This window comes from Lingula anatina, chromosome 3 (genome assembly GCF_051362555.1).
Source record: "Lingula anatina isolate TDL-2025a chromosome 3, LinAna3.0, whole genome shotgun sequence".
In the NCBI taxonomy this organism is placed as follows: domain Eukaryota; kingdom Metazoa; phylum Brachiopoda; class Lingulata; order Lingulida; family Lingulidae; genus Lingula; species Lingula anatina.
This window is the reverse complement of record NC_141769.1, coordinates 29,772,170-29,796,970: the sequence shown is the minus strand read 5'-3', so window position 1 is coordinate 29,796,970 and position 24,801 is coordinate 29,772,170. Positions and strand designations below refer to the sequence as shown.

The 24,801-nt window shown below is 37.0% G+C and overlaps 1 protein-coding gene across 1 annotated transcript in view; it reads right to left on the bottom strand.

Moving 5' to 3' along the window:
• Positions 1–19,577, bottom strand: part of LOC106157166 (uncharacterized) — a 52,942-nt gene extending 33,365 nt beyond the window's left edge. The window contains exons 1-26 of the mRNA XM_087008105.1: positions 19,202–19,577; positions 18,516–18,697; positions 18,007–18,164; positions 17,287–17,524; positions 16,927–17,083; positions 16,480–16,576; positions 16,110–16,225; positions 15,661–15,746; positions 15,160–15,236; positions 14,761–14,888; positions 14,278–14,348; positions 13,719–13,912; positions 13,262–13,410; positions 12,810–12,978; positions 12,276–12,530; positions 11,910–12,035; positions 11,419–11,550; positions 10,972–11,061; positions 10,571–10,708; positions 9,929–10,076; positions 9,480–9,599; positions 8,963–9,173; positions 8,386–8,530; positions 7,886–8,073; positions 7,486–7,666; positions 5,825–6,927 (exon numbers count right to left, since the gene is read on the bottom strand). Coding sequence (XP_086864231.1) covers positions 5,825–6,927; positions 7,486–7,666; positions 7,886–8,073; positions 8,386–8,530; positions 8,963–9,173; positions 9,480–9,599; positions 9,929–10,076; positions 10,571–10,708; positions 10,972–11,061; positions 11,419–11,550; positions 11,910–12,035; positions 12,276–12,530; positions 12,810–12,978; positions 13,262–13,410; positions 13,719–13,912; positions 14,278–14,348; positions 14,761–14,888; positions 15,160–15,236; positions 15,661–15,746; positions 16,110–16,225; positions 16,480–16,576; positions 16,927–17,083; positions 17,287–17,524; positions 18,007–18,164; positions 18,516–18,697; positions 19,202–19,504 — 4,962 coding nt within the window. The 5' untranslated portion in view covers positions 19,505–19,577. The remainder of the gene's footprint in view (positions 1–5,824; positions 6,928–7,485; positions 7,667–7,885; positions 8,074–8,385; positions 8,531–8,962; positions 9,174–9,479; positions 9,600–9,928; positions 10,077–10,570; positions 10,709–10,971; positions 11,062–11,418; positions 11,551–11,909; positions 12,036–12,275; positions 12,531–12,809; positions 12,979–13,261; positions 13,411–13,718; positions 13,913–14,277; positions 14,349–14,760; positions 14,889–15,159; positions 15,237–15,660; positions 15,747–16,109; positions 16,226–16,479; positions 16,577–16,926; positions 17,084–17,286; positions 17,525–18,006; positions 18,165–18,515; positions 18,698–19,201) is intronic.
• Between the last annotated feature and the right edge of the window lie 5,224 nt (positions 19,578–24,801).

Sequence of the window (24,801 nt, the reverse complement as noted above, 5' to 3'; positions counted from 1 at the left end):
AATCACAATCAAACACAAGTTTCTTCACAGTACAAGCACAAATCTCTTCACATAACAGTACATACTGCCAGGAGTTGGAGTCTACTAGTACCTCTCTCCACACACTCATGTTGGCTCAGTGTGATCACCTCTCATCCCCCAGCTTCTTAGAAAAAATCCCCATCACCCAGAAGAGTGCATCACTCAGCAAGACTCCACCATGGATGTTACAGTAAAATGGTCACTCAACCACATACAGTAAGCACCATTTGTGGTATATCCTTGCCATTTTAATATCAATTTAAGTGTCAGTAGGTCATTAAGACTGAGAATAACTGAAAAACAAAATGCAGAAGTGCACTGAGTGTATTTCAATAGACAGACACTAAAGGTCCCTACAACATAAACAACAGCAGCGAAAAACTTCAGAAGACAATACCCAGGTGAAAAAAACTAATACTTTGTTTAGATTATTTTCTACCAAGGATAATGTAAAAAAAATATTGCTTAAATTTGACCTCTGGGAGAGAAGACATCCTGCACACTTACAACTCACAAAATCAAAAAACAAACAAATAAATAAGTTCTAAGAAAAGAAAACAAGTTCTCACAAATGATATAATAATGTCAACTTTTCTCAGGTCACGTTTACCTTTCTAAGAGCCATCTCAATCAGTTGCCACCTGATTAAATATATTAAAGCTGACCATAAGATGTCATTTTAATGGCATGGTTATTCCCTTTTCAGAGGCAGAGGGTTGGAAAACAGTGTGATTAGATCTGCTGCATATGTTTTGCTATTCAATAATCTTATGACCCTTGCAGATAGGCCATACTGATACAGACCATCCTAAGCTGACTAGAAACACAACTGACAAGTAAATTGCTTAACCCGGGGTCTTTATTCAGGAATTTCCTATGAATTTATATGCAATATTTCCATGGCAGTACACCTCAGCTATATTATTGTACTAAGTTACTACAGTACACAAGTTTTATTCAGCTAAGCTTTTACCAGTTTAGAAAGATAATAATACATATGAAAACTAGGAAGGTGAATCTTGAATTTGTTCAGATAATTTTAATGACATATCATTAGTAACAAATAACACTTAACTAGCCTTGTATGTTATCATTTTGGGAAAAGGAGCCTCATGTGTCAAATGCTGCTGCCTTTTCACCAGATTAACCTCAATTCTTTTCACATATGACGTGACACTGACTCCAAATACATTGACTACTGAGCACATCAACTTCTTGTTTATTTCCATGCACTTGGAATACACCTTTATCATTAAGGCCAATGGGCATGAAAATGTAGGCCATTACCTGTATTTATTACCTATATGTATTTATCTAGCACTGTATCCACAAGAGTACACAGGGGGAGGAGGCTATTTAAAGGGTCACACCACAAGTGTTTGATGACCTTAGCTTTAGCCACTGAGATACAGTTATACTGGCTGACATGTTACACTTGAAAGCTTAAGATCTGGTATTTACTGACCTATTGAAGACAAACCTTACATCAACAGGCTTAACCTAACCTGAGACTTTGTTTATTCAGGATATATCATTATACCATAAAATTCGAGTCAATGACTTCATGTTCAGTATCAATATTATATATATATATATATATAGAGAGAGAGAGAGAGAGAGAGAGAGAGAGAGAGAGAGAGAGAGAGAGAGAGAGAGAGAGAGAGAGAGAGAGAGAGAGAGAGAGAGAGAGAGAGAGAGACTTTAGTAAAAAAAAAAATTCCCAGTCAGCTCAGCAGTTGTCATGCTCATGGGCATGACTGATATATGAAAAAAAAACACCCAAAACTAATTTGAAATTCCCCAGCCTTCCTCACAAAGCTAATATCTCTCTTTGATCTTGCATATTCTATTGATAAATGTTTTACTAAACACTTTCTATCCATCTTCAGCCAAGCTGACATGTCACTGGCATTGCTGCACTAAGTACATGATTTGTGCATCTTTAAATCCATTTAGATGCCACTGATATGGGGACTACAGTGACCACAATCAGATTGTAAATCTAAATCATTTTAACGTCACTCCTTTTGTCCTTATATGTGGGGACAGAGAGAGTCATTTCTCTAACTCAAGGCTTATTCAGCAGGCGCTTTGTTGAGGAAAACTAGATTTTAGTAAGAGATGGACGTCTCCTTGCCTATACAGGTGTATAATATTTGTGGAATGTTTAGACTAGATGATGAGATTTGGATCTATTTAGAAAAAGGAAAATAAAATATTTAGACCCAGGCAGGATTAAATAACAATTAAATCTTATTCTTCAAGTTAACCCAACTGGCAGTTTCAACTAAAATAAGAGCATGATTTGTCTCTTGCTATCTAAACAATATATATTACAGCTTGAACATTCAGAGTGAAATACAGGCAAATGTTGCATAAGGTAACCTAGACTAAACAGGTAGTCAGTCATAACAGCATATGATAAATGAACATACAGTATTTTATTTTTTTCTACCTCTGATATCTATCTCAAGTTTAAGTGGATGTTGAAATCCAACTTATAGTGCAATCACTAGACATAATCGCCACTTTTGGTTTTCATCGATACTAAATAAAAGTAAGTAATAACAATATATGGAATTTAGCTCTTTAAGGACCCCACCCCCTTAATAATGTACAGTAGATAGATATTTGTTTTAAAGATCTTTAAGATTTTTACACTTTATATAAACGATCTAATGTTTTATATTATCTTATAACAATCTATTATAGATATATTCATAAGTTGTTTAAAATACTTACCAAGTGTTCTTCAAGGGCTTGAAAAACGTAGCAAGTAAATGGCTTGTCTGCACTGGTCCTCATCAGATAGGCGAACACGGTATGGTCCGAATGCGCCCGGGCAAACCTGGTGATATTCTGCAACTTGTGTTCAAACAGGCAGTCGTCTTCCTCGCTATGTTGCCCAACTGCGGCAGCCCGTAGAGTGTGCAGGTGGAGATCGAGGTGTAAATTGACCATTCTCATTTCGCCGTGGCGGTGACAGTGGCGTTTCATCTCGGCCATGATCCATGGCAACATGTTTTGCGTGTACCGTTTGTCCAACACTGATCGGCCCAGAAAGCACACCTGGTATACTGATGTCTTTTTACCATGAGGGCCAATGCGCTCAACGTGGTGTCCTTTTTTACAAGAAGACTGTGGCAACGTGGTATCACTGAACTGATTCATGTTCATTTCGGCAGCCTTGTTGACGCTCAACGCCGAGGCATTAGATGGTCCATCGACTCCATTTTTTAACGATAAATCGGTTAGTCTACTAGTTGTATTTTGTACACCAAGTGGCACACCCCTTCCTGAATCCATTTCTTTTAAATAAAGATTTACTACTAACGCTGATAATCCTTGGTGCGCTGCTTTACTAGTGTGTTTTTTCCGGTTGACTCTCAGCTGATGGCCGCCATGCCAATAAATGACGTCAGAGTTCAAGGTCGATTGAAAAGGCCGCGCCTCCAAGATCCCAATTGTTGAGCGCTTGGAGATTGTGCTCGATCAATTTACCTATCTAGTTAACGATCCCACCCAAAATAGGTAAACGATTAAATGAAATAAATTTTAGATTTATTTCAAAATACAAAGAGTATTTTTAAAATAAAAAAATTAGATTAAAAGATTTAAAAAAAATTTATTTTGCAGTCAAAGAAGTAGTTTGTCTTTATTTTTACTTTTCTATTTAAATTTGTCATTATTATTTCATATCAAAATAAAGCAAGTGTAGGGAATGGTTAGCATTCTTTGACTGAAACATACCATGCTGATAACTTTTCAACGTACTACAATGTAATTCATTTATGTAAAAACGTTGCAATTCAAGATACGCACCGATCCTGAAGGAAAGTGCGTTTGAGTTTTGACCTACTGAAAAACGAACTTGACATTGACACTAAGGGAAAGCAATGGCGGAATTAGAGGGGGGTCAGGGGGTCTTTCGATTTCTGAAAAAAATCACACTAATGATCCCCTCTTGTAATAAGAATTTTGACTAGCTAAATCATACTTTTAAACAGTACCAAATGGCACCGTTCGTCCTCTAAAATACCAAAATTGGGAGGGTCGAATTCGCATCCGCAGACCCCCCCCCTTCAAATATTCCTGGATCCGCCCCTGGAAAGGTATTGCAAAAGTATTATAATTGTCTTCTTTCATAAAATACAATATATATATATTATTCCTCCGGGAAATCGGAAAATTCAGTATTTCTCCCTTTATCATCGAGTTTTACTCTATCTAAAATGGCTGCAAAAATCCCCAAACCCATATTTTAACATGATGTAAGGGTTAAAAATAGAAATTATGAGAGCTTGAAAACGTTTTTAGACGGTTATGCATCTTATAGGGTAAATTGGTAATTAAAGGAAAATTTCTTCTTCTTTCAAATTCCTTGAATTTTGAATACAGCTATTTACAGTGAGCAGTATTTATCTTTTTTTGGAAGGGTATACGCTGCACGATTTATACCCGTAGTCAAAAGAAAAATACCATTTATTCAAAAGTTGTTTCTTCAATCTTATCCAGTCTTACAATTAACATGGTTAATATTGGCAAAAATACAAAAAAGGGCTAAGTGGTCATTTATAAATCAAAGCATCAGCAGCAACATCCTGCTGTTTTGTGCAAAGTCACAGACGACTGACAATCAAGCAAGTTTAATTTTGCAGTATAAAACTGTCTCCCACGCCATGACCCACTACGAGTATTTTTTAACATGTAAGGCATATCCAGAATTTACTTTTATTTCCCTTATTCCTATAAACAAATTCTGTATAATCCAGGTGTGGTGGCATAGCGTTATCAAATTTGGGTTAGTAGCCAGGGTGATTTGGGGGGAGGGGGGGGGGTTTGAACAAACCGCACCCTTTGCCAGGTAAAGGTCCACTCTGGGTAAAAATTGATCTTGTTGCACGAAGGTTTCATGGTAAAAAGGTCCACTTTTTCAAAACGGTTGGATATGGGCCTATATAGGGACAAAATACGAGGCATATGCTTTGAAACATGGACTGAAGCAAAGGGACAATACACTATGTACATATAATGATTTTTTTATTATTTCGGATAAGTTGCAAGTCTTTCAATATCATCTTAATGTTAATTTTTAGTCATTCTGAACTCAACATTAGAGAGGTTTTCTTCCTGTTTTTTTTTTTTTTTTTTTTTTTTTTTTTTTTGTCTCACTTTCATAAATCTGGCAACAAAACTGCTCAAGACCGAAACTGAAATTTCCTGTTCTAAAATTCTTTGTGCACAATCTCTTCAGCTTGCCACAACAATTTATCCAGAAGGTTCACTGTTTCTGTTGTAACAGCATACTGTTTAGCCCAGCCAATGACAGCAGTCCTCTCACTGGGCTGTGAGCTGTATTGTTGTTTCAGCATGTAGGAGATGATCAGGGCAGATTCAACTGGGTCTGGGAATGTCAAATTCTGGAAAACGAAATAAACATTCTATGTATAATGTATTTCTCTAAAAATAATTTATCATATCAAAACAACATTAAAATCAAAAGAGTTGGTATGCTCTATCTTGTTCTATAGAGGAAAGTTTTTTTGAAGTTTGGTCTAGAATGAAAAATTATTAACAAAAAAAATGTAATGGGATTATTCATAAAAATGAACAACTGAATTTATGAAGGCATAATATTATTAAAACGGTTTCTATGAAAAGCACAACTACATTATAATATCACATTAGAATTATGTTAGTATTATATATAGCATTGCTAACAATTTTATCCATTTTCAAAACTTTGCTTATAATTTTGGAGAAAATGAACCTTTGACATGAAACAGTTTAAAGGTCCCTTTACCTTAGGAAGAGCAGGCAATCTTTCCAACATCTCTTTCAGTTCTTTCTCTTCCGACTGGACTGTGTCCACCATTCCTCCATTTGCAGAGTTTACCTTACTTCCATCTATTCCATGAATTTGATCATCTTTTACTAAGTGTTCTTCAATACCCGGTTCTGGTAAAGACATCCCAATAGCTTTTGAACTAATGTCATCAGTTGCATTGGGTGTGTCATTATCACATCCAACACAATCAGTCCTGTCACACCTAACACACTTAGGTCCATCTTTCTCATCAGTACTATTTATAATGGTCTCAGCATCACTACCAGAGGGATGCATATTCCCTTCATCATCAATTATCTCCAATTCACTTTTGGTAACAACACTGCAGGTTTCTGTTCTCATAGTTCTGTTATTTTCAGCACATTCAATACTTTCTGCACCTTCCAACTCAGAACCTTCTTTGTGTAAATCTGTCGTCATATCTTGATTGTCCTTTTTTCCAGAAGTATTTTTGGCCAATGTTTTTTCAATCTCCATCAAAAGGTAATTATATTTGTTTCTAGCTGCATGGACATCCCACAATAAAGCTTGACAAAGTTCTTGCAAAACCTTGCCATCAAGAAGATCTAAGTGATCTGAATTTTGTACTGAAAAACTGTTATCGCACTCTGCTTTTGCACTATACTGAAGACTAGATGAAATTGACTCCTTGCCATTTTCTGTATAATTAATAGATAACCCAGTGTCATCAATATCACCATTTTCAGATCTTGCTGGCCTTTCCTCTTCAACATTTTGACTGAAATTTTTGTTATCAGGGAAAGGAGATGAATAAACAGTGTCCATTTCCCCGTTTTCTACGTGTCCAGACACTACATTCCTGGCAGTGCAGTTCACAGCATTTTTCCACCACACATCAAGGAGAATGGACAAGGCAATGAAAGCATTCAGACAGTCTTGTGTATTGCACTCTTGCCTGCTTGTGTGGAAGAGCTCTGGGGAGATATTCTTTGCCTGTCTGCTGGCTGTAATATTATTATCTCCTCTGTCAAGGGCTGCCTGAACCATCTCTTTAAGAGAAGTGTTAGTGTTAGACTTTGGCTGAGTAACCCTCGCCCCTGAAATAAATTTAAAATTATAAATTTAAGACTATGAATAATTCTCAACATTGGGTCAAGAGAAAGATTTTTCTTGTATAGGGATCATGCACTTTTATAAATTATTCTTAATATACTTCATTAAATATATGGTTGTTCTTGTGATATTTGAATAATGTAGTTCACCTTAATAAAATATACGTGCAAACAATAAGTTCCCCTGGACTTTGTTTCTTCATGGCAATAAAAGTCTATCGTATCTCATCATGGAATTTTTATGATAGTCACAATGGAATTGCTTCAGGCTTAAATACCTCAGTCATTAAAGACAAATTTTGATTAAAACAGCACAATGACCCACATCAGGGGTGAATACAGAGTTATTTTCTGACAGTCTTCCAAATTATCTTTGTTGATCCATCCTCCATTTTTGGCCGTCTTCAGACAGAAAAAATTAGATGCCCATCAGTGTAAACTGGAAGACCCAGAAGACTGCCTGAATCCGCCCCTGTACATGTAGGAGACTCAGATAAAATATTATAAAGATTTCAGCTATTTCTTTAAGTGAAGAAAACTCACCTCCCACTGTAAGCTTTCCTTGAGGAAACAGCATTCTGCACAGCTCTATCATTATGTCTACATGGCCTAACTCATAGGCCCCAGATAATACTTCTAAGAAATGCCCACTCGCCACTTCCAGATCTCCCCACTGTAGAGCGAGAATTCCCAGAGTTGTTTCCAAAGCAACATGGATGAGAAACTGAGAAAAGAGGAAAACTGGCATTTTAATGTAAGTAAAAATATCCAAACTGCAAGAAAGTTAACTCATATGCCTACAGATTAACAGAAAACTTCAAAGTTGACTTCTAGTTCTATATGCATGTCATATCTACATATTTTGTACTATTAACTACTACGTTATAACCAATACTATTACTGTTATAAGTAATGTCTAATAATAATAATAACAATTTAAAACCTGTGAAATGGACAGTTGTCCCTGTTTCACTGCCCTCCACTTTATTAGTTGTTCATATACATCTCTCCATCCAACAGACTCTTCCAGAGACTCAGGTAAAATCTTTGCTTTCCACAGGTTGGTAAAGTACTGCATAAAACTTCCTCCTTCAATCCAAACAGTACACCACTGAGGAAAGCCATCATCACCTGTAAATTTTAGTTTTATTTTAGCATGTTGTAATGCGAAGTGGAAATTCTAATACATGATTACCTAAGTTAACGAGATCATGCATTGCACACACAAGATGTGATAGTTATGTTTATTGAAATACTTAATCTTTAAAATAAAAAAAATATATAAACAAGTATGATATTTAAACAAACTTTTTTCAAAATAATACAGATATCCACCAACAATAGAGACAATCCAATAATGAAAATATTTTTTTTAAAGCTTCCTAATAATAATTTTTATACTTTCAGGAAGATAAAAGTTTTCCCGAATTGACTTTGACTTACCTTTTCTTAGTTCTGTATGCTCCAGTGCCTCTGTGGTCAGTAAACCACCTGGACATGACTTCTTCAGATAATTCCTGTCCAGACATTTCTGGTCGACAAGAAATCTCAAGACAGCTTCATGCATTGTCACAAACAAGGCCAGAACCTGCAGAAGAATTGGAAATGTTAATGTAGTGCACTGACCTCAGGGCTGATCCAAGATTTTGTGAGACAAAAGGCGTGTGCTAACTCTCATCCCTTCTAAATGCCAAAACGAAGTTGTTTTTTATGCAGATAAACTGGGTGCCAATGAAAAGAAGAGATGGTTCCTCCACCCCTGATCTTCCAGTATGACTAACATTTCAAGTTGTAAAAAGTTAAAATCTGTGTATGTACCCTCCTATAACTGGTGATTGTTATATTATCTACTAGCAGTACAAATGAGTAACAGTCATGTTAAATTTTCATTTCCCTCTTTTTTCTATGTCTATGATTGGCACTGTTTGGACATTTGTAACAGCTAGTGAAGCATAAATTAAAACTCAAAATTTTAAGAAATAGTAATTAAAATGGTAAATATTTTTTATCAAATTCTTACTGTAAACTGTTCAGCAGACTTTGAGAACATTACTGCAGAAGCCCAGTCACAGACTGCCAAGCACTCTTGTACATAGCGCTGAGCATACACCATCCCAGCTTCAATTTCATTGGCTGATATGGTCACATGGGCTGCAGCAGCCAATCCAGAGTGGTCTGCTCGCCGTGCCATTAGTTTTGCTGCTTCAAGAGGCTGTTTCAGTGCCAAATAACTATTCAAAGAAAGGGCATATGTTTTAGTAACATCTAAATAGCAATTGCAGTCATACAGCCAATCTGAGCCGAAACTTTACCTAAATTATAAAACAATTAGTATTACTTGGTTCATATTCACATGCAATTCACTACAGTACTAGTGTTTCTGATATAGTAAGAGATACCAGTGACTGACTCTTCTCTTACTTCTCAGATATAGTTTTCATTCCTTGTGACTGGTCTTGAAAATTTAACAGGAAAAAATGTTAAAAGAGCGTGGTTGCTTTAAATAATCAGTACCACTACCCAGTAGTATTACCCACCATTTTGCAGCCTGTTCATAGCTGCCATCTTTAGCGAGGTGTCTCCCCCAGGATTCCTGCAGGCTGGAGAGCAGTGGATCTGAGGGAGAGAGGCGTAACTTGGCCAAGGCAACTGCCTCCCTGAAAAATACACAGCAAATGTTAACATTTAATATCTAATTGAAAATACTGATTGTATCAATTCCTTTAATGTGGTTTTTTTCTGAATAGGTCCTGAGTGTTTTATTGATAACATCTTAAAATCTATGCAGAAATGCAGTGCTTTTGTCAAACATTAAGAAACAAAATTGATCTTCATTAGCCAGTATTCATATAGAAGCCAAAGAAGCAAACTAATCACAATGTAAGCACATACAATAATTTTAAATTTCAAATTCATATATCTCATCAGTTAGGTAATACAACTTTGGTTTCAAGGCATAAGCAAGTTAAAACTTAATAAGATCTACCTGAACAGCCGATTCCTTTTCAACATATCAATTGCTTCATAGACCTTGTGACAGGCCAAGTAATAAGAGGCGGCCTTATGGTAGTTCCCCTCCTTCTCCAGCTGCTGAGCATATACCTCACAAAGTTCCAAATATGTCCGCTTGGAAGCTGATCAGAAATAAACAAACACCAGTGGAGAATTAACAAGGCGGAGTTCTGCAAGCATGTCTTTTAGTTCAGGATTAGTTAGTGTTAAGAACAAATGATTTCAATTCAGGAGAAATGTCTTAATGATCCCATTACCTCCACTAGAATTCTCCTCTCTTTGAAGACTTTTGAAATATCCAGCAACTTTTTGACAAAAGAGACCTTTTCAACCTGTTTTCTCACACAACATCATGATTATAAATGAATCATGGTCTATAACTTACATCAGCAACATATTTCTATATGTGCTACTCAGAAGAGGATCCTCACACATTAGGGTTAATATATTACCTGGTTTTGGACCCAGACTACTTAACTGAACACAAGCGGAAAAATGTGACCAATTTTTAAATTAACTCATCCAGTACTGCATGAAAACCAGTGCTGAAGGAATACAGAGGTATGAAACAGGTTCTCACCGTGAATTTATATATTTGAATCCAAATAAGGCTTACCCATGGGTGCTATGGACATCAACCAGTCCGAGAGGACAGCATGTTCTGCAGCATATTTCAAGGCTCCAGAAACGTTTCCCTTCCAAACCTCCAGCTGAAGATAACCATCTATATAACCTTGAGACACATGGTGGTCACCTGAATATGAAGACACACTTTTTGTATAATTCTTTTACTATGAACTGTACAATTAACTTAGTTTTTCAATAAGACCCAAACTTCACCTTTCTTTTTAATGAAATGAAATTTTCTTGGCAACCGTACTTGTTACACCTTGCTCACCATGCTCTAACCTTCTTAGAACCTTTCTATGACATTTAAAAAATTCAATACAAAATGCTCATAAAAACTGTGCAAAAATCATTAAAAAAAGAGTACTAGGATGAATAAAACAGTCCCACCTTCTTTCCTCAACAGCACATACACCTGTGGTCTGTCAAGGTACAGTCCTAAATGGTTGGTGTCAACCTTGGCATCTTCTGCAGCTTTTCCTGTAAAGAGTATAGCAATGTGGACCAGGTCCAGTATATCTATAGTAGATGGCTCAAGGGATAAATAGAAGCCAAATTATTATAAATTTTGCTTTTTTAACTAATAATTAGTATAAATGTCAAGATTTTATCATTTTTATCCATTGTGACTAGGGACAATATTCTCCAAATTCATAAAACTATTGAAAATGTGAAATATATTCTATACTGATGACTTTTCAAGAGCACGATCCTGAGTCAATAAATTTTTCAATCTTCTGACAAAATACATAATTTGATTTTATTTACCACAGTACACCAAATGTTAAATATTACTCATACCAAACATTTTAAAGTCATGAAATGTATGTAACATACCCCACATCTGCTTTGCCAGGTGCAAACAGTCCTGTGCTGCCCCCTTGCTTCTGTTCTCAGCAGCCCCTGACACAGGGAACAGGGACTTGGGCTTCCTCTTCTTCCTGTCCTTGTGGTCTATGCTGGGAATCACTGGAAAGAGAATGGACACCATACATCAGCTATGTATATTCACTTTAAAAATTATGTCCACTGAAATCCAATTTGCAATTAAAGCAGGCTTCATCAGCTTTTTTTCACAAGAAACAGAGTAACTCAACACAAGAAATTGAAAACATACTAATATAACCAGGCATACATAACAGTCAGGAACTTAATGATAGTCTTATGATCTCTGGTCACAAAATAACATTGCTACTTTAAGTAATTTCCAATTTATCTTATTCTTTTCTAATTGATTTCTCTTATGAATCAAACTGCTGTCTTTGTACTCAAATTGCTATTTTCATCTGGTCTTTGCTGTTTGAGAATGAAAGCAACTGAACACTAACCTGTTCTATTTATCAAATGTGTAGGTGGCACCATTGTACCCTCTCCTGCAGCAGCAGCAGCTGAGCCCAATATGGCAGACAACAGTTGCCCTTTGTCTTCCACCACATTTATTCTTCCTGATTGGTCTTTTAAAATTAATGAGATATGTCAAAACAATATGAAAAAGTTTGTAAATTTTAAAATATTAGACTATGAATCTAAATAATATAAAATGTATACTTTAACTTTAATTTCTTTTGAATTAGTAAACGTATTAAGGTCCACTTCAAAGAAAAAAATCTCAAAGTTTCACTGATTTACATATCTCACTACCAGAAATAGAATTCACATCTAAACTAAACTCAGAAAAACTGCCTCCATCATACCATTACTCCCTTCCTCCACTCGTTGTTGCTCTTCTAGAAGTTTTCTCTTCTCATCTAACATCTTTTGTAGCTCTTCCACTTCAGAAACATCTACAGAATGTGACTTAGGCACATTGGTATCCTGTGTGGCAAGTTCATTTTGAGTATTACAGGAAGAAGGTTCCCTCGGAGAATCAGAGAATTCTGCTCTATGGTTCTGGCTGCTGTGATGATTTCTACCTTTGCTTTTATATTTCTTTCTTTTCTGAGGCCCTCCTATGGAGCAAAGGAGGAAAACACTGCATGGTGGTGTTTTACTTATAGAAGCTTACAGTAAGGCAATAAACATGTAGCTATATGACAATGATAAAAAAGAAATGAATTTCACATTTTTTAGGCAGAAGGTCTAGATAGTAAAACAATTTTCAAAAACCTTCAGCTTTACTGCAGTTATGTATATGCACAAAAAACTTAACCATGTTGAACATTTATTTACATATCTACACACACAATTTTAATTTTCTTTCAATTGATCACATGGCATAGTTACTTCACCTTTATCTTCATGCCCTTTCCACTCAGACAGTTTCCACTGGTGGACGGCAAAGTCATCCCCTCCACTAAATATGACATCACAGTCCACACTGCTCCACAGCACAGTGAGCAGACGACCATTGTGACCTGTGTAACATGCCACTGGCTCCCTCTTCAGGACATTCCACACCTGGCATCAAAAATGGACAAAAATGTAATCTGATAAAATCGATTGTTTGTCTTTTAAAACTGGTAATACTGTGAATAAAATAATAACCAAAATCATCCTGGCAGACTAAGTTTATCTTAAGCAAGTAAAAGTTCTTCACTTTTTACTAAATATAAATTAAAGACAAACAACAAGCTATTTGCTTTAGTAAATATAACTTCAATTAAGAGATATTTTTATTTACATAACATTTTTCAACAAGTTTTCTTTTATTCCAATAAAAGTATATCGGTTTCAGTTTCACCTTTGCAGTTCCATCATATGAAGCTGACACCAACATGGCGTCTGTGTGAAGACTCCATGACAGTCCAGTGATTCGACCGCTGTGGTCCTCTAACTGGCAGAAACTATCAGTTATACACACTGGAGCAGGTGGTGGATCCTCTGTGCTTTCTATAAACATGCAAAGTATTAGAATTAGATCTTGTCTTTTATAGAGTATGATAAAATATCACGCAATAAAATCAGTTCACCTATTCTATTTAATCAGTTAACGTACAACAAGCAAATTACAATAATAACATATATTAAGCTAAAATTAATTACACCAATTTGAACTGGCAGTTTTTTTAAATAAATGAAAACTTAATTAAAGAGCGCGCTTATCTAAAATGTGCCCATAAATATGACAGTAATACTTAATCAATAATCTTTGACAAGAAACATATTTCTTATCAGTATCATAAAGTAATATCAATTACCTAAAATATTCCCGAGATCGCAGACATGAATCACGGACTCATTGGAGCCACAAGCCAGCCAGTGTCTGTAGGGGGAGGGGCTGCTGGTGGTACCCACGTGCTGGGGATGCCACCGGACACAGTTGATCAGCTTTTTGTGTACTTGGACTGTACATAACAGCTTCAGTGAGGAGGTCTGGTACACTTCCACTGACCTGGTGTGTAGCACATAGAAGATCATACCACCAGAAATCCTAATCTTATTATGAACAGCCCCAAGAAATCTTTTAAAAAAATATTTAAATTTTTGCTTTTATAGATTCTAAAATAGATTCTAAACTCCACTGCTGAACTTCCATATATCATACATGCGACATATAGATCGACATTACCAAAATATAACAACCTCTGACTTTAACTGCAGAATAAAATACCTACTGTTACACTTTTTATACCACCAATATTGATAAGGGTTTCTGAAATCAATAATGAGCTTTATCTTAAAATGACTGAAACCTTTTCTGTAAATGAGCAAAGACTGACATTATTGCCTAACATTATATTTGGCTTATATATTCACCCATCATCATTCCCAATGGCAACCACAGAAAAGTCCGACTTCCAACTTATTTCACTGCGAATTGGAAATTTCTGAAAGGAATTGGATCTTCTTTAAGATTAATTTTTACCATGTTTAGGTGGACACAGCCATTATGGTAGCAAAACCGTTAGTTTCATTAAAATTTTTAATCAAACTAAATATGACATACCGTATTTTGCAATGAACTAATTGCACAATATTGTCTAAATTTTACAGAATGTGAGAGACATTTAATCACTCCAGTGTGGCAAATCCCCCTAATAAAAGCCATCCGTGGAAAAGTAAATTTCATTTAGTTAATTGATTAACCAATTTATTCATTTATCATACTCTATTGTCTTGAGACATATTTAAAATACCTTTACTTCTTTATTTTGTTTACAAGCAAGGACCGTATTTTTAGTCTGATCTTTGTCTACAAACTTTCAGCTACTGTATCACATAAAGTGCTGATCCTTTTACCCTCTCTCCATTCACCCTTGCTATTTCATCATTCAGTTGCAGGGCAGGGGTATCCAGCTTATAGGGGTCGTGTTGTAATATCACACCGTCACCTACACTGTGCACTGCATGGAACACTTTGATAGGATCTAGAAAAATATTGACAAAATGATTGCTTGATCTGATTCACATTACTTCATGAACTGGATGTAATTAACCTCATTTGTAACATCGAGTACAAGATTTCTTTCTTTTATATCTTGGAACATCATGTGTGCCAGAAAGTGCACGGACCAATATTAAATTTAATGCTCTACTTAAACCAACATCTCATTCAAAACAAAAACTTATTCACTTCAAATACCAAAGGCAAACCGGACCAGGTTTAAGATCACTTCATATCACAAACTCTGCCCATACCTGTTTGCTGAACTGCAGGTCCCCATGTGACCACATAAACTGTCTTCTTGTGGTATGTATTAGACACTAGAGGAGGCCTGAGTGGAGGGGGGGAAAATGCATATTAATTATGGAAAATGACCAAAAGAAAAATCAAACTGCATATGCTGGTTATTGTTATACCTCTGCAAAAGGAACAGAGAACTGAATACACTAAAAATTAATAGATTGAGAATTGTCATCCACACTACATTTGTAACACTTTAAAATTAAACAATCTGAAAGTTGGTGCGTCTTTTCTCTAGAAAATATTGCATAAATGTATGATTTATTGATTACTTTTCAGTTTTGTGTGCCTTGATTCTTGACATAGTTGACAAAAATGGAACAAAAATATAAAACAACAACTTAAATATACATCATGACATGGAGATTCATTAATACCCTATTCATACCTTAAAATCTAAATAAAACCCAATTTCATGTCTGATGAAAATTCTAGAACTAAAATCTAAATCATACCTATTAGACAAGACATCATATATGCCTACTCTGCCATCATCAGTGCCATATGCTAGAACCCCCTCCCTGTCTGGGTGCCAACTCAGCTGGAGAGGGAGAAACATAATATGATCACTTAGCAACACATTCTTAATAAATTCGACAAGCATTGGCCAGCAAATAAGAAAGAAATAAAAACAGAAAAATAATTCAAGTAAAGACAAAATAATAATGAGACATGATTTTTGCTGTATAAAGATACAAATGAATGAGTCTATATTTCACTAGCTTTTTCATTCTATTTTTTTCTTTCAGTTTTTCCTTTTTATTGGGTGGAGACTACATCAAATTTCAACAGAATTACTGAAGAGCGAGGCAATACCAATAAGAATAGCAAAATAAAAATAGCAATTTGGCACAGAATAGTTTCTTATACACCAAGTCTAGAACCATGTTTTACATATACTTACAGCAGTAACTTTCCCTCTTATCCCCTGCCACAGTAACAGGTAGTCGTACGGGTTGCCAGGGTTACCAGTGTTCCACACTCGTATCATTTGGTCTCCAACTCCAATAGCAACGCGACCTAAAACACAACACATGCCTGTTACTGGGAATACATGCAGAATTCATCAATAAGCCTCAGTTTTTCTACCTATCCTGTATATTATAATCCAATAACAAAGTCAAAATCTCTCAAAATGAGAAAAAATATAAAACATAAACCTGACTCAATATGTCTGTTGTATTGAATAGTACTGATGGAAAATGCAATCTTAATTTTCTACAATGTAATTTTTAAGAGTGGAATTATTCAGCCTGGCTTCTCCTTGCACTTACTTGGATCCACTGGGGAGGCAGCAATATTGTAGGCAAAGCCCCCTAAAGTGGGGATACTCTGTACAGAACATAGGTCTCTTAACGACCACACAACAATCTGAAAACAAATTTAATTCATTATATACCTCTTTCACCATTGCCAGTGAAATATTTTGCTCTATTCAACTGAGACCAGGAAACAACCAGATAAAATCATGATTGTTGACTTCAATAATGTGAACAATGATTCTCGAATCTTTTAACATGTGCCAGTGAACTATCAAATCTGAGCCTGAACAAAAATTATTTTCAGTGAATGTACTTTACCCTTTGGAAATTTTATATAAAAAAACATTACCTTTTTACAACACACATCTTAACTCAACCCATTATTTGATAGTGTTGTCTTTAAAATGATAAATGGCATTTAAAATCTTACAGAATCCAATAAGATGAGATCCCACAGACCTGTCTATCCATGGATATTGTACAAAGAGTATCCATATCCACTCCACCACAGCAGATATTAAACACAATACGGTTGTGTCCTCCAGCCTCCTTATGGTTCAGTGGCTGCCATTTTTGTTTCTGAGCACTAAAAGGTGTCCAGTGGAGCAGGTCGCCACTGTGAAAACAAAAATCTCATTTGAATTATTCATATTGTTTTTTTTTTCCTCATGCAAATAATAATAAAAATAAAGTGGGAGTCAAGTTTCACATGAATTCAATGTAATCAAGAATCATTCTTGATGTAATTTAATGGTATGCTATTCGATTTTCATTAAAGAAAAATCAAAATTCACTTTAATCCACATACAGTTTACCCACCTCTGAGTGCTAGATACCAGCTGCAGTGGCCAGCACTTCGGCCAATATATGGCCAGCCACACCCTCGTCCTGCCCCAGTCTTCGCCTTTGTCTCTGCGCTGACCATGACTGGACGGTAGCCTCAACAGGCTCACCTGTCGCCCCCCGGTGGTGCTCCAAAGCCGTATTGTCCTGTCTCGACTGCCAGACGCCAGCAAACAGCCTTGGTCTGTAGGGGGGTCTGCATCGCTGGTGTCCCCTGGAAATATATTATATTATATTATATTATATTATATTATATTATATTATATTATATTATATTATATTACATTGTATTAGAGTTGACTAAATGAGAGAGATCTAGTATCAGGATTATAATGATTTATAGTGATGTGGATTATAGTACAATTTGATCACAGGGTTAGCCAGTAGTCTGATGCAACATTATTGTATCGCCTATACTTTATTTTTTGTATACTATTTTAGAGGCCCCTGATATCAGAGGATAGTTTACAGAGTTTGGAGTAAATGATGTGGTTTAAGGTGATATGAAACACTTACTGGTGAGTTATTGCAATTATTCATTTATTTACTTATTCATTTTGTAAGTGTGTGTGTGTGTGTGTGGGGGGGGGGGGGTCAGCATCTATATTTGACAAAATCAGTAATAGACAAGCAACAATTAATTTATCTTGAGCAATGGGCATAGATATTCATACCCCTAGTTAAGCTTAGACCTACCATTTTCTGTTTCATTTTTCCTCCAGTTCTCTCCCACCTCTTCCCCAAGAGAAGGACTCCACACAACACAATGGACCTCGTCATCATGACCTCGCAGTCTGTGTAGTATGGCTCCATTCTGAGAGATATCTACCAGCAGAATTAGACCACTTTTGTAGCTAAAATGAACATAAAGGGACTTACAGTATATTAATGCAATAAGATGATTGATTTTGGTAACAAAATTTTTATTTTCAGTACTCAAGCCCTGATAATGTACCCACTGTCTTTAGTCACTTTTTTATTATACAAGAACTCGAATGAAAAATGCTTATAAAAAGTTAAAATGATGTACGTGTCGAGTTGTTCTCAACAATTGTCTTCCTTAAAGGAAATTCTAATGCACTATTGCTGCAGAGGTTACATGTAACTTTCAATGAACTTTGTTTACATATGTACCATGCAGCAATGGCCATGCATGCATGCAGTGATAATGTGCCATGCAAAAGCCCCTCAAATGCTCCACTCACCCTGCAGCTACATGTCTTGAATCATGTGGTGAAGCAGTTAGACAATAGATTATGCTGCCCTCTGGTGTGAACCTCTTATGATACCCAGAGGTGTAGTTCCAGCAAACCAGGCCCCCTCTGTCATCTCCACTGATAACCAGGTCATCCTTCACCACTGACCAGTCCACACACGTCACTTTGTTCTGAAGTTATGAAGATAAGAACATGGTAGTACATATTTTTATTGCTTGTAAATTAAAGTACAGTATTAGATATACATCAGGCCTGTAGCCAGGGGGGGGGGGGGGGGGTTGGGGGGGTTCGAAAGAACCCCCCTTTTTGCTGGAAAAAGGTCCACTCTGGGTAAAATTTGACCTAGGTACATGGGGATTATATGGTAAAAGGTCCACTTTTTCAATAAAGGAACCCCCCCTTTGAAATTGCTGGCTATGGGCCTGTACATGTACATGTATTACATGTATATGCACAGTATGTCTATGCATGTGTGTGTGATGGGGGGGGGGGGGGTATTGCACAAGATATACTACAATATGCGATGGAGGACAGGCAAATTTTCCCAGGATGTGGATATCTATAGCGCCAAGATTTTGTATCACTGGGTGTTATGGGGTCTTATATTACCCCTGTAGAATGAAACTTGTAAGGCACAAAAATTGAGACGTCTTGAGCTAGAGGTATCAACTTACTTTATCGTGTAAACGGTGCTCGTGCAAGCAAGCCTTGGATTCCAAACTCCATATCTTCACCTTGCCATCGTCCCCACCACTGCAGCAGAGGTGTCTCAGGCCCGCGTGCTTGCACAGGGACAGTCCTGTAACTCGGTCCCCGTGCGCGTGCTGAATGTCTCCAACAAACCGAGGGGGTCGAACATTAGCGTCCAGGAGATGGAGGCTGTTTCTAGCACCATATATAAATATCCCCGCCTCGTTGTTGTCACTTATTCTGCTGCAGTACCAGCTAGGTGAAGGCGGTAATATGCACCCGCTCATTGTTAGCTATACATTAAACCCACCATGGAAAACACCACTTTCAAGAACGTCAGCCTCGCGACAGGCATGTAGATATATTACCTAGTAACGGTTGTCGTAAATGTCGTATTCTTTTTGAAAATAAAAAGAAGGGATCCGCTTCGTCATTGTTCAGTGCATTCAACAAGACAAATACTAGTATTACATCAGTGTTTTTTTGTCACCATCAAATTAAATATGAACAATGCTGTAGAGTTTTTTAAAGTCGTAAAAGCTAGGTCAGTGTAGAAGGGAGGTGACAGTAGTCCCCCCCCCCATTCTACCTACACCAATAAGCTAATTTCAGCTTATGCACATGTATGGACATTTTGTAATATTCGTTAATGATACAATTTCAAAATCATTATTATTATTATTTTTATAATTATTATTATTATTATTATTATTATTATTATTATTATTATTATTATTAGGCCCCTAATTACTCGATTATTAGTCCAGCTATCTATTTATTCCTCTTTTTCTTTCAGTATGGCAGTTTTAAGTGCGTTCGGCATAATCACAGAGGTGGTCTTATTTCTAAGACGACAGTAAAACGTGTTTCGAAAAAGTAAAAATTACCACAGGGTTTCGATTCATTATAACCCGAAAAACGACATTTAAGAGATATTTTCTGCTGTGCGGACCGGAGGAAAATAAGATTTAATTAACGACCAGAAATTTGAAAAGGGGGTAGTTCAAAAACCTTTTTTTAAGCTGAACGAGCCACTAATTAAGATTGAGCCCTTTTTTAGAAGGGGCGGATCCTGGATTTTTGAAGGTGTGGTCCGCGGATGCGAGCCCCCCCCCCCCCCCCCCCCCCCCCCTTGTGTGGGGTCCGGGGCCCGCTGAAGGGACCAGAAAAATTGTGGTATTTTATAGGGCGAACGACGACATTTGGAACGGCTAAGATATATAGATCAGCCAGTGAAAACACTAATTTCAAGAGGGTGATGTTATCAGAATATGAAGGAGGGGTCAGGACCCCCCTGACCCCCCCCCACTCTAAATCCGCATCCGCGGACCCCACCCTCAAATAATCATGGATCCGCCCCTGAACAACCCCCACCTGAATAAGCCATATGTAATTTGCATAACAATATGTTGCTCATCGTAGGGCAAAGTGTCTTCCCATTTGGCAGTTGGACACGGTTGGGCGTAGTCGCAACATTGTGTGGTGCAGGCCCAAGGTCGCATTATTATATGGAGTAGAAGCAAATGCATGTTTGTGAGTATCACTATTTCTTCATTATATTCTAAAGGCACAGACGAATGAGAGGATATTCAAGACAAATATTCACATAAATATTTGCAGAATTTTATTACTAAAGGAAATTGTCACCCCGCGCCCAAAGAATCAAAATAAATAAATAAATAAATAAATAAATAAATAAATAAATGCTAAAATACAATATCTGTAGCTTTTATCATTATTCAGCTATAAAAATGAAAATATAAATAATATCTATCTGATAAATATATATTGAATAACATAATATATATATATATATATACATGACATGTAGCCTATATAGCCTGTCTCGGGGTTACTCAGCATTCCATCTATCCCTGCTTCTTTGATAAATTAGTGCTTTGCGTAGAGCAGGAAGAAGTAGGTAGGTCTTGCCACCGGGAATAGATAGATCATTGCAAAGCTATACTAAAATTATTCTCAATGATTACTGTATTTGGGAAAGATGCCTACTCGTGGATGCGAAAACTAATCAGCAGAGGCTCGTTAGATTGAAGTCATACATGGCTGTACTTGTTCTAAAAGTGGAAGTAAAATGTGCATTTCATGGCATCGGGGAAATATAATAATAATAATATTAACAGTAATAATAATGGTTATAATTATAGGTATCCGTTTAACATAAATAAAGTGGCGTGGGGGAGGTGGGCGGTCTAAGCTTCAGAAAATTTTCTTTCTTTGCTAGATTTTGCTTACAGACAGACTGTGGAAAAAACTGCAAAACATGTGAACATAAAACCGCTATCCACTTCCCAAGAAGCTAAGCAAAAACAAACATTTTGCAAACTTCCATCTATCACTCTCAAAACGTTTCAAATAAGTTAGATACGCCTCTTAAAATTTACACTGTATCTCCACACGAAATGTTTATATAGATTTCTTGTCGCTGAACTCTTAACCCTCAATTGTATTGCCATTTATATCTGATCATGACTAATCAATTACTGTATATTCTAACAGTACAAATTATTATTGAAAGAATAGTCGATTTATACACGGTTCCACAGAAATAAAATAAAAACTTAAATACGACGGTAGCTTTTATTGTTAATAACAGTAGCTTTTATTATTATGCGAGTATATATAAATAATGAGAAATATACATGTAGTGTTCTTGCGTAAGGAAGGTCTGTTGAGCACGCAAATGGCACACGCATTCGCTAGTAATCCCATCACTTACACCACTGGGCGGCCTATCAAACGCAAGCGAAATGAAAGACAAATCAGCCAATTTCCTGTTGCTTCACACAGACGGGCATTTGTCATTGAATGACAAGATTTCCGTGCAATTAAGATCTGACCCGTCGGTAAGGAGCTATTAGTGTCTGTTCTTAAGACTGGAATGTAGGCACTGTCATTTTGATAAACTTCGTTACTTCTGTTTACTAATGATGACGAATATCAGCACCAAGCTTATTAAATATCAACACACACACACACACACACACACACACACACACATATATATATATATATTATATATATATGTGTGTGTGTGTGTGTGTGTGTGTGTCAAATGTTACTTCGCCCAGACGACGGTAATTCAATTGCTGGCTGCATAGAAACATGTTTCTTTTGAAAGTTTCATTGGTGCTATTTACAAGTAGTAGTAGTAGTGGTGGTGGTGGTGGTGGTGGTGGTTGCAATAACAATAATAGAAATGTCAGCCAAACTTTCTTCATTTCTTTCTCCATCAATCAAAAAGTGGTAAAATACTCCATACCTACCCTCTAGAGGTTCCAACACGAACACACAGATACCTGTCAATCCTAATTCTCTGAAACTCACCGTAGGATGGTCCACTTGAATAAAACCACTCAATATCAAGTTACACAGAATACATTTTACGGTTACCTTAAGTGTGTAAAAAAACGTATAGTCATGAGAAAAATACGCCGACGTCTCGCTGAACCCTCGCTGAATGCAATCAGATTAACTGAATGACACGCCTCCTCCTGGCGTTGCGTAGAAAAGCTGGTTATTATGCGTGTACACATGGAAACAAGAGGTGGCGTGATAATTTGTTAACTGATTGCATTCAGCAAGAGTCCCCACGGATTTACGTTGACCGATAATGTCACTGGGAAAGAGCCGTAAGTATTTAGGGACCCATGGACGAAGAAAAATAAAGTGGTTCGTCAACCATAGGACATGTGCAAGAATTTGACCTTTTGCGGAATAGGGGGGCCGTCAAAAGTGCTGCTTGTCCATGTACTGCCGATGAAGGATCAGGGTAGCTAGGTGCAGTGACAACATGTTCTGAAACTGATGAATTTTGCGAAGCGGCCAACCTCCCTGTTTTCGATTCCCTCAGAGAACTGAAGTCTTCTAAAATTGTCTTTTATTACATGTCTTGAAAGTGTCAAAAGAAACTGTTAAAAGATACTAAATACAGGGCCGTAGCCTCCGGGGGGGCAGGGGGGGGGGACAGCCCCCCCCCCCCTGGAAATTGGGGTGCAAAAAAAATAATCGCAAAGGTAAAAAAAATAATTGCAAAGTTGGTATCAATTCTGTGAGAAAAGGCACTCATGGCCACTAGACAATCATTCAACAATCTGTTTACAAAGGTGTACTTTTTTTAGCCAACTCTGTTCTTGCCAAAAAGCTCATCCTCCCTGAGGGAGCTATCCCCCAGGCCAATTGGCGTGTTTTGTTGAAAAAATGACTGTACTTATGGCAAAATGAACCCACAATTTCTGACTACTGATTGACCAATAAATAACAGTTAAAATGCACCAGAATGCAGTATTATACATACAGTTTTTAAAAAATTTCCACACCGTGGGAGGGGGACATCCCCTCCCACACCCTCCCCCCTCGGGGGCTTCGCCCCCTCTTGTCCGCTTACTGCCCCCCCTGGCATTTTGCTCAGGCTACGGCCCTGAAATAAAGGTAAAAAAAATTCAATCAACAACGCGTCATTGCGGATTGTTTGGGCAAAGTCTGGAGATTGCTGCCGACAAAGGGTCATCTATTACTTCCCAAAAAGGACCATCCTTTCCTCCTCTGTTTCGCCACATTAGCCCAATAACAACCTTGGCTAAGTCAGTGGCGAGAGTCAGGCCAACCCAACTATCAGACGCGGCACGCTTAAACCAGGCAAGAGGGTGCTGCTTCTGATATTTCATGGCGCGTACTAATACATGTACACACTTTGGAAACCGGTAGCGTGATCCGATCTACGGTGATTCTGGATCCTTCCGTGCCGCGTCTGGTAGTTGGGAGAGAGAATGAAAGTGGCCTGAGAGTGAAAGCATGATCAGTGGTAAGGATTTGATAAGATAGGAGTAGAATAGGATAGGGTACGGTAAGGTACGGTAGGGTACAATGTAGGATATAGGGTAGGATAGGATAGGGGAGGGGGCAATGTAGGATAGGATTGGGTAGGATACATCATAGGCTAGGAAAGAGGTTATAATAATGATGTAAAAATGTAATGTACCGTATGGTGAGCAAGAGGAAAAGCTCAAAGAATGAGGGTAAGGGCTAAAAGTGACCATCAGACGGAGATCCACAAATTTGTCATAGACGTACTGAGGTAGATAATATAAAAGGACATCTAATTATTATAGTTAAAGCATTTTCATTTCAACAGTATTTGAGTGAATATGTAACAAGCCACCATTTAATATTCTTTGAACAATGCTTTAATATATTCGACATGTCTTAGAATAATAAAGTCAAGTTTGGTTTTCATAATGTTTGCAAGGCTTTCTTATTTAGTTTACATCACCAACTTTAGGAATTCTTATTGTACTTAACCCATGCATTTTACACTGATGCGTATGTGTAGCGCATTTTTATTAAGATAATAATAATAATAAACTGATATTAAACGAACGACTATGACAACATTTTGACAGAGCACAAAATGAGAAAAATCTCCATTTCGTTATATGCACAAAATGGATGCTTCTGACAACGCCAACGTCATTTCCAGACATAGAAAATCGAAAGTTACGTTAATGCTGTCCCATGCACAAGTGGTTTTCATTTATACACAGCGTTTAACTGCAATCAAACTGTT